The following is a 13,777-nucleotide window of genomic DNA, read 5'->3' on the forward strand; positions in this document are numbered from 1 at the left end:
GTGTACTGTGTGTACTGTGAGTGTGTGTGCGTGTACTGTGTGTGTGCTATGTGTGTGTACTGTGAGTGTGTGTGTACTGAGTGTGTACTGTGAGTGTGTGTGTGTACTGTGTGTGAGTGTGTGTACTGTGTGTGTGTACTGAGTGTGTGGAGTGTGTGTGTGTACTGAGTGTGTGTACTGTGTACTCTGTGTGTGTACTGAGTGTGTGGAGTGTGTGTGTACTGTGTGAGTGTGTGTGTACCGAGTGTGTGTGTACTCTGTGAGTGTGTACTGTGTGTGTGTGTGTACTGTGTGTACTGTGAGTGTTTACTGTGTGTGTGTACTCTGTGTGTGTACTGAGGACGAGTCGCCCGTGACTCGTTTAGCTGCAGCTCGTCGCTGTTACCGCGTGCAGGCGCCATCGGCCAACTCCATCAGCCTTGAGTCGCCACGCGGGGCCGGGGAGACAAGGAGAAGAGAGAGAGGTCACACCGTCAACGCCGTCCACCTCGGCCCCCAGCACACGCCTCCGTTGCAAGGCCCACGAGTGACAACATCACCCCATCTCTTTTGTTTTTACGACCAGTGGAAACAAGAAGATGCTCGGTGTAGTCGGCACTTTGCTTCGTTCATCATTTCGTAAAATTTTTTTTTACTTTGCTTTATGTAAACCCCCATCTCTCTCGGTCACTCCCTCGCTCACTCCCTCGGTCACTCCCTCGGTCACTCCCTCGGTCACTCCTTCGCTCACATCACCCCATCATCATCATCGTCGTCCTGCTGACAACCCCCAATGGTTTCAGATGTTGTGGCTGAAGTCGCGCACACGGACCAGGATGTCTTATCGGGGACAGTGGCTCCACATGTGAACATTTGTGAAGAACACTGCGCTAAAGGTGTCCCTCTCCGTCTTTCCGAAACTTCATCAGCTTTGTAATTTATAGGAATAGGGTTTGACCCTTTCTGGCAATGAAAACGGGGAGGTGTCAAGATGTTAAAACACCAAAACGGGGAAACCCTTTGCAAGGAATCGTGTCTGCATTCACCGTTTCTGATGGACATGCAAACACTCTGAATTTGGATTTAAAGCTTTCGTGACTGCAGGGATTCATAGTCTTGGTTATTTCGGTAAAGTCACGTAGAAGGGAAATAATAAAATAATAAAAATAAAACATAATAAAATAATACAATTTTCACGACGTTTCGGCCACAACGCAAGCAGCCGTCCTCAGGTGAAGAACAGGTCTGTCGGAAAGACAGCGTCTGAATGACGACGGCTGTTCTTCACCTGAGGACGGCTGCTTGCGTTGTGGCCGAAATGTCGTGAGAATTGTATATTATTATGTTTTATTATTTTATTATTTCCCTTCTACGTGACTTTACCGAAAGAACCAAGAAGATCGCTGAACTAGTTACGAATTGCCACGTTGTGTTTACGTGACAAACCTTACCAATTGGCTGTGTCGGGTGGTGGAGGGTTTAACGACACACACAAAAAAATAACCCTCTATTATTGTACGCATGCATGTATGTTGTTGTTATTGACGATGATGATGGTGTGGACCAATCAGTTTCAAGGACAATGCATACATTATCAGAGTATTGTTTTTTGTTTGCATTTGACTGCAAGTATTGTGGTTAATGTTAACACGATTCCTTGCAAAAGGTGTCAGTTTTGTTGCCAGAAAAAAGTGGAAAACCCCTATTAGTAGATGATGTTGTTGTTGCCGCGACAGGGAGCCAGGGAACATTCCCGCGTCTATGCACGACTGTTCTTCCATTTAATATTTCTATATTCTACCTGCACGAGCACGCCGGCGCTATAATAACACACGCGGGCATGATGCTTAAAGTGGCTATCTCAAAAGGCTATCAGGATAACGCTTATTGCCCGGCAATTCGAATCTTTATTTTCGCCTTTTGCTGATCGGCTGTTCCTCCACCACCACCACCACCGCACGTTGTCATTACCAAGGTCCGCCCGCGTGGCGATACGGGTTGCCATAGCCCGCGGCACTCGACTTTACAGGATTCCAATCTGGTGCCAGCAGCCGCATTATGCATTGTGAGTGTTGTGTGTGTGTGGGTGTGTTTAAACTGTTATTGCGTGACCGTTAGCACCGGGAAGCGGTAGTGTAGCGGTTAGCGCGCTGCGCTATGAACCTGGCGACCCGGGTTCGATTACCGCTCACGGCTAACACCAGTGACGATTATCTGAACCGGTCCTGGGCCTCCCCTAGGTCGACTCAGCCTTAAATGAGTACCTGGTGCGGTGTGTAAACATCGCCACTGGGGAGACAAAGGCGGTCGGGCGTGGTGCTGGCCACCCACCCCCTCGTTCGTGTACCGTTCCGGCCTTAATAGGTGCTCGCTAACAGCACTTTCCCCTACAGTCTGTTAAGGCTATACGGGGGATCTTTGTGTGTGTGTGTTTAAACTGTTATTGCCGTGACCGTTAGCACCGAGACAATGGTTTGTCGCACGCTTGCACGCACGAATGCATACAGGCAAGGATTTAGCGCTCAAAACCCAGCGACCCTTCGTTGTTGCGTTTCTCCCGAGGCATCTGGTGCGGTGGTCTGTAAAAGATCAGCACTGGGGAGACAAAGGCTCGTGTGCCGTGCGTGACTTAATAGATGCTCGCCAACACCACTTATCCCAACCTACACGGGAGATAAGTCTTATATATCGTGTATATGCAGTACTGTAACTGTATATACGAGCAATCCACACGTCCTTTGGGCGTGACTGTCTGTCTGTCGCAGTCAACCAGCCAGCCAGCAAACCTTTTTTTTCTTAAATGATATCCAGTGCAGCGGTATGACGAGATGGAGCGGGGGGGTTTGTGGAGGCATATCTCAGAGACACTTATAAATCCAGATTTGAGATCTACTTTCTTTCGAACTGCATTGTGTGTGTTTTAGTGTATTGTCCTTCCCTCCACGACCTTTCGATTAGCACGGTTGGCTACGTAAGAACAAGGCGCATTCCCTATCCATGTTGAACTTCTTTCGCAGCGTACGGAGCCAAGCTCATCGGAGGTGCGGGGGAAGGACAGCAAACTACGACGCACACGGCAGTTCTAAGGAAATCAGCAGCAGGCCACGCTTTCCCACCTGATGACGGACGCTTGTGTTGCGCCCGAAACGTCGTGATATATTTTATTTTCTACCCACGTGACTTTACCGAAAGAACCAAAGCGTATGGATTCCTGCAGTCACGAAAGCTTCAAATCTAGATTGAAATTCGTTTTTTTTCAAATACAGATGTACAAAGTGCCTAGCTCCAGTGGCTTCCCAGTATCGGGAGGAAGATGCGTTCCAGACGACCGCGGGAAGCGCGTTTGAAAGCGCCGCGCGACGTGGTGGCCACCGTCTTTGCTCCATGGCTCAGCCAAAAGCCGCTACTGCTGCTTCCACTACCGCTGCTGCCACTACTGCTGCTGCTGCTGCCACTACTGCTGCTGCTGCCACTACTGCTGCTGCTGCCACTACTGCTGCTGCTGCTGCCACTACTGCTGCTGCTGCCGCTGCTGCTACGGGGATGACCGCAGTTCGCGCGATGGCTGTTTGAATTGCTCCTTCGACGAGATGCCAAAATTTGCCTGGCGCGTCGCGGCGGGCGAGGGGGGCGGGGGCTGTCGGAGTGTCTCACCGTGGCTCTTGCCTCGCTTGCAACCCAGTCCGGACATGGCCCCGATGCGGTCAATCTTGAGGCCGAAGCACCCATCCTTGAGATGTCCCCTGCTCCTCGTCAGAGGCGCCGCGCCGTGACGGTGGTGGTGGTGCTGCTTGTAGAAGCCGCGCTCCGAGCGGTTTTTGAAGTTCGACGGAGATTTCCCGGCGGGGCTCCCGGCGGCGACGGGGGCGACGGGGGCCGCCGAAACGGCTCCGGCTCTCGCCCATCCGGCCGGAACCCCACGGGCAGCCCGGCCTCGGGTTCCAACCCACACGTCGGAGGTGGCGGGCAGCAGAGACGTCCCGGTGAGCGGGGAGCGGAGACGGGGCGCGTGGAGCCTGCGTCCGCGTAGGGCGCGCATCTGTTGGGGGGGGGGCATGGGGGGGGGGGGACAAGGGGGGGGGGGGGACAAGGGGGGGGGGGGCAAGGGGGGGGCACGTGGCGCGTCACCTCTTGCGGTTGATGGATCGTGCGAGATGTGAATTCCCTCGCCTGGTATGCAGGAGGTCGCGAGTTTCATCCCCGTAGTCGCACATCACTATAGTGACACGTGCCAGTCGCACGTCACGTTCGTAACGGGTGACGATGTCGGGCGTCACGGTGGCGAGATGTTAATTCCTTCACCTGGTGCGCAGGAGGTCGTGAGTTCGATCTCGACCCTGACGCCTACTGCTGTATATTTGGAGGTTGCGTGTTTCTCTATATTTCTCTCTCCGTGGTCGCGTGGATTTTTCTCCAGGGGGTTTTCACCTCCACGTTTAGAATCAACATCACGCGCCCGAGAGGATGTGGCTGCTCTTGTGCATTTCCACGCGATGACAAGTCATTGGATTCTTCGAGCTATCAGTTGTGGCCAGCTCGCTTCTGCAAGAGAACTATAGGGAGCTCGGTTGGCTTTACCCGCTGAGATGCAAATAGCTTGGTTTATAGTTTTACTTCAGTTTCACTTTGAAGAGGAACTCGGTAGCAGTTCGGTGACGACACGAATAGGTGCTCGCTAAAACACGCACGTGGACTTTTGGGGGGCAAGTGCTGTTTGCGAGCACTTCTCAAGGCCGGCGTTGTTTAGGAATCGATTTGGGGAGGCACAGGACCGGTTCAGATATCCCTCATGGTATTTGGCCGTGAGGAGTGCGAATCGAATTCGGGTCGCTGGGTTCGTAGTGCGGGGCGCTGACCGCTACACTACCGCTCCCCACAAAGACAAAGATACCCCGTATAGCCTTAACAGATTGTCGGGGCAAGTGCTGTTAGCGAGCAGCACCTATGAAGGCCGGCACGGCACACGAGGGGATGGGTGGCCAGCACCACGCCCGGCCGCCTTCGTCTCCTCAGTGGCGATATTTTTACGCACCGCACCAGGTACTCATTTGAGGCTGAGTCGACCTAGGGGAGGCCCAGGAACGGTTCAGGATAATCGTCGCTGGTGTTGGCCGTGAGCGAGAATCGAACCCGGGTCGCCAGGTTTTGTAGCGCAGCGCGCTAACCACTACACGACCGCTCCCCACAACCGACACACACACCGACACACACCGACACACACACACGCGCGCGCTCCGAGTGTAAGAACAAGACGCCCTTAAAGGCAAAAGTTGGTGGATCACGCAGACATTACGAGCGCAGTGCTTCGAAGCGCGGAATTTTCGGTTGTTTATTTCTGCAGGAGCTCTCCGCGTATCATGCAAAACTACAACTCCGTTACACGAATTGGCACGTTTGACCACCAAACCTTCCTGAATATTAGATTATTTGGGGGAGAGGGGGGTGGTGGTGGTGGTCATGAGACTAATTGGGATAATAAGACAAACTGGGAATTTTCGTCGCGTGGAATTTTTTTTTCTCCGGCTCCTCCGGTCTCCCCTCCTCCTCCCCCCTGCACACCTGAAGTCGTGCACTCGAAGATCATTTCGGATGATTTTGCCGCGATAAAAGCAGCACGCACGCGACGATGAGCCACTTCGTCGAGCTGTCGTTTGTGGCCAGGTCGTTTCGGCGATCTTCACCTGCTAAGATAACGAAAGCATTTTCAGTTTGATTTGTATATTTTTTTAAAGGCATTTGTTTACCTTTCCTGTACTTGGCGCCTCTGTCGTGGTATTTTTTGTGTTATTGTTCTGACCCCCCGTGCCCCTGGTGGACATCTGTAGGGGGGAAGAGCTTTATAGCTCATCGGATTCCTCCTGCAGTAGAAACGCTTCTGACATTTAACGTCGGGAAACGAAATGATCGTGAAGCCAGGCAGGAACTCGAATCTGGAGTCCCTCTCCGTGTAACCTTGAGCACTTATCTCGGTAAAACCATCACCATCATCACCATCACCACCACCATCATCACCACCACCATCATCACCATCACCACTATCATCACCATCGCCACCACCATCACTACCACCACCAGCAATTCATAAACTCGGGGCTAAGAGTTTGGGGTCGTTGACTCCCCCCCCCCTAATCGAAGCGTCATTATCGCCGCATCGTCACGGCGAGCGGTTTGATTTGACAAGTTGCGCAATCCTCATTCAGTTCATCGGAATTTGGGGTAAACGCTGCAGGCAGACGAGGCCGAGTTCTACGGAACGGTAAAAGTCGCGTGTAGATTTATCTACTACATGCGTATAGATGTTTTTTTAAAGATATATCACACGTGTTTTATGTAACTTGTCGCTTGCATATACTTTATAACTAACTAGAATCGGGACTAGAAACACATTTTTCTACAAAATGAAACTAAAGTGGAAACGTGAAACGTCGGCGTTACATTGAAGTGTTTCGTGTCGTGGGTTAAAAAAAAACCCGTGGGTGGTGAGCGAATGCAATTTAACAAAATAAAAAAAAACAAATAGAATCCGTGACGTTTCAGGCAATGGTCCTGCTTCATAGCACATACGGGCCGTGCTTTTGAAGAAGGGAAATAGCCTGAAACGTCGTCGCTGATTATGTTTTTTTGTTTAAGGCCACGCACAGAGCGCTATTGACGAGAGTGTGTTGTGTGAGTTGTTGTTGTTTGTGCACAACTGCCATGTACGTGCGTATGTTGAACTTCTTTCGCGCCGTACGTAGCCAACCGTGTTAATCGGAGGTGCTGTAGTAGCAGCAGCACCAAGCGATCAGCAACCAACAGCACTATCAGACAATTAGGAGTGGGGGGGGGTGGGGGTTTGATGCCACTCTGCATCGCTATTGGATCCAGCTGCGATGAGTGTTGGCCGAGGATGTGTCGGGTCACCACTAGGTCGACTCAGCCTTTTAAAACTATTAAACTTTTGTTTTATTTTGCCAGGTAAGGCCCCACTGATACGGTGGTTCTTGTTTCAGAAGCTACATGGCTTTCACAAACGATGAGCTCAACGAAGTGACGTATCATTGTGTGGGAATTCATATCAGCCAAGTAACTCTAAACGCGTGATGTTGATTCTAAATGTGGAAGGAAAACCCGGAGGAGCCGGATACAAATCCACGCGACCACGGGAAGAGACAGAGAGAAAGACGCAAACTCCAAATATACAGCAGCGGCAGGCGTCGTCAGGGTCGGGATCTAATCCACGACCTCCTGCATACCAGGCGAGGTAGTTAACATCTCACCACAGGGAGATAGAGAGAGACACACACACACACCGCAAACTCCAAATATACAGCAGGTATCGTCAGGGTCGGGATCGAACCCACGACCTCCTGTATACCAGGCGAGGTAGTTAACATCTCCTAGCCACCGTGCCGCCCTTTAAATATCGATCTATAAGTCGCGTTAAAACAATCAACGATTGCGGAGGGCCGGGCATGGGAATTAAAAGGCTCCCCTCATGAAGCTGACATTGCCTTAATAGGTGCTCGCTAACCAGCACTTGCCCCGAGTCACACCAATCTGTGTAGTTGCTATATGGAGGTGGGGGGGGGGGGTGATTCTTTGTGTTGTGCGTGTGACCTGCGGTACTTATGCGAGGTGTGAAAAGGAAGTGATATGGTTTGACGGGTGATGTCACCTGCATCTTGAGTCAGCGGTTTGTTCACACGGCAATGAATTCTTATCACGGGTAACCCCCCACCTAGCCCTCCCATACGGTTCAACATTACATCGTTAACAAGTGCACGTCTCTCTCTCTGTGTGTCTGTGTGTGACAGCACACACGCTCACGACAGCACACACGCTCACGACAGCACACACGCTCACGACAGCACACACGCTCACGACAGCACACACGCTCACGACAGCACACACGCTCACGACAGCACACACGCTCACGACAGCACACACGCGATGCTCCACGCCGCTAAGTCGAGAACGCGCACGTACGCAGGGTAAAGATCCCCCCCCCCCCCCACATGTAGCCTTCACAGCATGTTGGAGGTTGGGGCAAGTGCTGTTATAGCGAGCACCCATTAAAGTTACGCACGCACGCACAAGGTGTCTCCACACACAGAGACACACGCGGAAGGAGCAGGCACACGGAACGACTCACTATGGTGGACAGCATCACGTCCGCCCGCCTTTGTCTCGCGAGAGGCGATGTCTACTACACACCGCGCCAGGTGCTCTTTTGAGGCCGAGTCGACCTAGGGGGAGGTCCGGGACCCGGTTCGGATAATCGTCACCCCGGGTGTTGGTGACCGTGAGCGGTGATCGAACTCGGTGACGCCGGGTTCGTAGCGCATGGCGTGGCGCTAACCGCTGCGCCACCGCTCCCCGCTACACGCGTACACCTACACACACCCGCATGTATATATGTGTCGATGGTGGCGATGGCACGATAAGTGGAAGGTGATCCGTGCAGAGGTCGCATTACCTGGACAAAGCTAGATGCGCCTGTGCGCGCGTGTGTGTGTGAATATTCCTGTGTGTGTATGTTTGTGTGTGTATTCCTGTGTGTATGTTTGTGTGTATTCCTGTGTGAATGTTTGTGTGTACCTGTGTGTGTTTGTGTGTGTGTGTATTCCTGTGTGTTTGTGTGTGTGTATTCCTGTGTGTGTTTGCGCGTGTGTGTGGGAGTATTCCTGTGTGTGTTTGTGTGTGTGTATTCCTGTGTGTTTGTGTGTGTGTCAGTGTGTCAACGGAGCGGTCGTGTAGCGATGAACCCGAGTGATCCGGCCACCAACACCGGTCACGAATTATCTGAACAGATCACGGGAGCCTCCCCCTCGGGTAGACTCGGCCTAAAGCGAGTACTTAACGCGGCGGCGCAAAAACATCAGCGCTGGGAAGACAAAGGCGACCGGGCGTGGTGTTGACCACGCAGCCCCCTCGCGCTGCGTGCCGGCAATCATCGGCACTGCTCGCGAACAGCAAAAAAAAAGTCCGTCAAGGCTACGCGAGTGAGAATCCCTTTGTGTCTTTGCGGGTGCGTGAGTGTCGTCTCACCTGCACGGCGATTGGGTTGGCTCGACTTCGACCCACTGCGGACACGACCGTGAAGACTGCGACCATCAGCAGCAAGCGCATCCTCTCCCACCCCCACGCGCGCTCGTCTCTCTCGGTCTCTCTTCCTCTGTCGCCCTGCGCTCGATTCCCGGCCGCGACGGCGTTCCCCCTGGCTCTTCTCTCCTCCTCGGCTGCCCTCTCTCCCGTCTCTCCCCTCCTCCGCGGGTCTCTCTCACCACCACCACCAGCACCACCCCCCACCCCCCGCCGCTACTCTCTCGGTTCCGCTACTGCTCGTACCTCTCCTCTCTTCACCGTCTTGGTCGTCTCGAATGCGCTCCTCCTCCTCCTTGCGTCTCTTTCTCTCTCGTCTCTCTCCCCTCGCTTGCGGGTCTCTCTCCCCGCCTCTCGATCTCGCTGTGCCTCTCGCCTAACTCCGTGTCTCTCCGTCTCCGCTACGGTTGTTTGAACCCCTTCCCCGTCTCGCTTCACCTATTTGCTTCTTCGTCTGTATCTCGATTTCGCTTCTCTCCGTCCGTCCGTCTCTCGCTCTCTCTCGCTCTCTATTAATGCTTTTTTGCGAGTCCCCGCCGCCCTGTTCCGTTGTAACAACGCTACGGCAATAATCAATCAACAATCAGTCGATGATTCTAAAATCATTATCCCCCAACACGGACTAATGACCACGCCGCTGCATCTCGAAACCGCCGCTCCGCCGTTTCCCAGTCGCCCTCCCGTATTTATAGAGACCGTGGCCGGTGCAATGGGGAGTGCATTCTTTATTTATTTACACACAGACTTGCCCTTTTTTTATTATTATTATTTTCAAATTACTCGCTACACCACTGCGTGCACTAACGCCTTCCATAACGATAATGCAAAAAAATATATATAAAATTATATTATTACTAAAATACCCGACGCACAGGTTGACGTCACTAAAGAACGACTGACGGCGAAATCCTCCTCCTGAGTCACCAACGCCCTCGTGTGTGTGTGACGAGGGGGGAGGGGGGGGCTAGAGTTTGTACGAAGTAATTAAACAAACTATTGTTTTTTGTAGATGCATGAAAAATAATCATCGCCTTGAACGTTTCCGCGAGTTGAGTGATTGAGCGCACACGCCTCCAACGTCATACGGATGAGTCATCGCCACCTGGAATTGGGGATACGAAGAGGTGTGGGTGGAGGGGGAACGGGAAACCAAATGACAAATAAATAATTTCGAGAGAACAATCGAGGAAGAATAACCGTGCGCACGCACCGATTTGCGTGACGATTCCGTCTAACGTGCGGCTCCGCCTGAGCTCGTCCCGGTGTAACAGGCTAAACTAACCCCTGCCACGATCAAACCCTGGCCCAGGCAAGAGTAATCCCGGGGGGATGAAGTGTCCTAGACTAAACTAAACCCCCCGGGGGTTTAAACTCGACTGGGCCAGGCCATACCACCCCTCCAGGGCAGAAGATGCCCCATGTGAAAGTTCAAACGAACTTCAATCGATATCTAAAAATCGTATACATGGAAGTATGAATCTCAATTTGATCAATTGAAGCATTTTTAGGGTTATGGATAGGGTTAGGGATAGGGTTAGGGATAGGGTTAGGGATATGGTTAGGGATAAGATTAGGGATAGGGTTAGGGATAGGGTTAGGGATAGGGTTAGGGATAGGGTTAGGGATAGGGTTAGGGATAGGGTTAGGGATAGGGTTAGGGATAGGGTTAAGGTTCGGGTTAGGGTTAGGGATAGGGTTAGGGATAGGGTTATTATTATTATTAAAGTTTTTCTGGTTGAAGCAATCAAAGTCTATGTGTTTACAGTTTTAAATAAAATGTTGGAAAAATTTAGTAATTCATGTGTATATCGCTCAACACTTACTATCATGGGGGTATGATTTGGCCTAGAGGGGTATAATCTCGCCTAGGCCGTTTTAACCCCGGGTATACGACGGCCTGGCGGTATACTTCGGCATGTTAAATCTGGAAGTCCGTGACTACACTGGTGGAACACGATCACTGTGTAACACGGTTTTTGTCCCTGAGTAGTAAGTTGTTTTCTAATTGCTTATGCCTCAAAGTATAGAAAGTGGCTGTTATTCCCCGTAAACTTTGCTTTGTGACCAGGACTTCACGTGAAAGAATAACACACATGCACACCACGTGTTCTCATTAACAATAGTTACATTTCAAAATATCACTGTCCTGGTCACAAAAGCAAAGTTTGTGGGGGGCTAATAGCCACTTTCTGTACTTTTGAGGCATAAGCAATTAGTAAATAACACTTACTACCCAGGAACAAAAAAACATTTATTTGTTGCTACAAAGTGATTAGCAGCTCAATGCGCGCGTAGTGATTGCTGTGTATTTGATTTAGCCGAGCGGTGGCGGTGGTGGTGGTGGGGGTGGTGGTGGGGGTGGTGGTGGGGGTGGTGGTGGTGGTGGCGGTGGTGGTGGTTTCGCTTCTGCTGCTCCACGTGGCCTGCCTCACTGCCTGTGATCCAGCGCTGTGGGGGAAACGGCGAGGGTTGGTGGACCACAAAGACAACGATCCCCCGTGTAGCCTTAAGAGACTGTTGGGGCAAGTGCTGTTAGCGAGCAGCACCTACGAAGGCCGACACGGCACACGGTGGGGTAGGGGTAGCCAGCACCACGCCCGGCCGCCTTTGTCTCCCTAGATGTTTACCCACCGCACCGGGTACTCATTTGAGGCCGAGCCGACCTACGGGAGGCCCTGAACCGGTTCAGATAACCGTCACCGGTGTTGGTCGTGAGCGGGAATCCAACTCGGGTGACTGGGTTCGTAGCGCAGCGCGCTAACCGCTGCGCCACCGCTCCCCCCCACACACAGATGTTGATGCTGCGAAACTCCCTTACCCGTGCATGTGGCGTTGATGAGGCGGTGGTGCTGTATCCTGGCTCGCCACAACAACAACATCAACAACAACATCAACAACAACAGCAACAACAGCAACAACAGTAACACAAAACGTGGACTCGACCTGTTCCATCTGCGCGTGATACGAGTGTTGCCCTCTAGCACGCATGTGGTTGCTTTGGGAGTCCTCATTAAATGACCGAAAACGCCTTAGTACACAGAGGACCGCAGAGCTTGGGAGATAATTTTCTACGCGGGCTCACGGCCTGGCTGCTGCTGCTGCCTTCCCGCTCCTCGTTCTCTGTAGTTCCTCCTCTTTATGAGTTTGAATGATTATTATTATTATTTGCAAATAGTCATTCACGTGCTCTGCTTCGCGTCTCCAAATGTCGGGCAGACCCTTTGACGAACGCGCGCGGATCTTCAATCTCGGGTGAGTCCGCAGGAGCCGCGCCACGCGATTACCAAAAGTCTCGTGCCTATCGGGTGACATTGGCGAGCGTTATCGTGACCCCCACGTGGCAGACAGACGGAGAGTGTGTCCGTCCCCCCATCACCCCCAGCCCCCCCCCCCCCCCCCACGTAGCAGATGCAGCGTGGGCCACTGTGTGACGGCCGTCGGTGGGGTCAGATTTGCGAAATAAAAAACAAAAAATCTCCGCACTTGACTCATTTTGGGGTCGTACAGACAGCAGCGATCACCGTCACCACGCCCGTGCAGTGTGCAGGTAACCACCTGCAGCGTGCAGGTCACCACCTGCAGCGTGCAGGCGACTTCCTGCAGCGTGCAGGTGGTGAGCTGCACGATGTGTAACCCGATTTAAAGCTTTCGTGAATGCAGGGATTCATCTTCTTGGTTCCTTCGGTAAAGTAACGCAGAAGGGAAATAATGAAATAATAAAAATAAAACATAATAAGATGCAATTCTCACGACGTTTCGGCTACGACGCAAGCAGCCGTCCTCAGGTGAAGAACAAGTCTTTCGGAAAGACAACGTCATTCGGACGTCATTCGGACGCAGCCCTGCTCTTCACCTGAGGACGGCTGCTTGCGTTGTGGCCGAAACGTCGTGAGAATTGTATATTCTTATGTTTTATTATTTTATTATTTCCCTTCTACGTGACTTTACCGAAAGAACCAAGAAGACGTGTGTCACCCGTCTGGTTCTTAGCTTTCTTGAGCTCTCCGTTGCATGGTTAAACAATATCAAAACTTGGCTCATGATGGAATTCACCGCACTCACCTTTTGCGTCCGAAAACTGCACCGCCACTCCACCCAATAATTACAATAACACTATCATCAGCATTATTATTCTTTCGCACCGTGCGTAGCCAACTGTGTCAATCGGAGGTGGGCAGGAAGATGTCCAGGAGGCTCGTTGCCAATGTCCTGCTGCTGCTGGTCACGACGAGAGGGCTTCAGCAGAGAGAGAGAGAGTTCGTGTCGCTGTTCCTATTCCTCCGTTGAAGGGACGCAGCCTCCAGTCGGCTGCTTTGTGGGTTCGTGGTTTGGGTTGCACCGCCTTTAAAGTATCCCGACGTAGCCCTGTGCACACGTGTACGAGTTCTATTCATCTCGACGTATCTTTGTGGGTTTACGAGATGGGTCCATCGTTTGGGTTGCATGGCCGCAAACGCAGCACTGTGCCTTGTCAGGGTCTTTAATTTTGACATTCGAAGCTGTGGCTCAGTGTCGGCCTGTTGATGTTCTGACGCGGTTGTTGGTTACGCGGATATGGGTGGGCGGGTGGGTGGGCGAGCGGGTGGGTGGTGTGTGGGTGGGTGGGTGGGCGAGTGAGCGGGTGGGTGAGTGGTGTGTATGGGTGGGTGAGTGGTGTGTGGGTGGGTGAGTGAGTGGTGTGTGGGTGGGTGGGTGGGTGGGTGAGTGGTGTGTG

The 13,777-nt window shown here is 52.2% G+C and overlaps 1 protein-coding gene across 1 annotated transcript; it reads right to left on the reverse strand.

Moving 5' to 3' along the window:
• Nucleotides 1-314: 314 nt before the first annotated feature.
• LOC144730636 (uncharacterized) lies at nt 315-9,719 on the reverse strand. Its single transcript, XM_078611279.1, has 3 exons — nt 9,010-9,719; nt 3,634-4,018; nt 315-418 (listed from the first exon to the last, which is right to left on the reverse strand). Exons 1-3 carry the CDS (start codon nt 9,088-9,090, stop codon nt 414-416), a joined length of 471 nt encoding a protein of 156 aa, XP_078467405.1. The 5' UTR covers nt 9,091-9,719; the 3' UTR covers nt 315-413.
• Between the last annotated feature and the right edge of the window lie 4,058 nt (nt 9,720-13,777).

Source organism: Lampetra planeri, chromosome 36 (genome assembly GCF_965212315.1).
Source record: "Lampetra planeri chromosome 36, kcLamPlan1.2.h2, whole genome shotgun sequence".
In the NCBI taxonomy this organism is placed as follows: Eukaryota; Metazoa; Chordata; class Hyperoartia; order Petromyzontiformes; family Petromyzontidae; genus Lampetra; species Lampetra planeri.

What these genes read in the sequence shown, in the direction of transcription:
- LOC144730636 (XM_078611279.1), bottom strand. Translation starts at nt 9,090, where the DNA reads ATGCGCTTGCTGCTGATGGTCGCAGTCTTCACGGTCGTGTCCGCAGTG. An exon ending in CCAACCCAATCGCCGTGCAG is followed by an intron (nt 4,019 to 9,009) that starts GTGAGACGACAC and finishes CCCCCCCAACAG; the next exon opens with ATGCGCGCCCTACGCGGACG.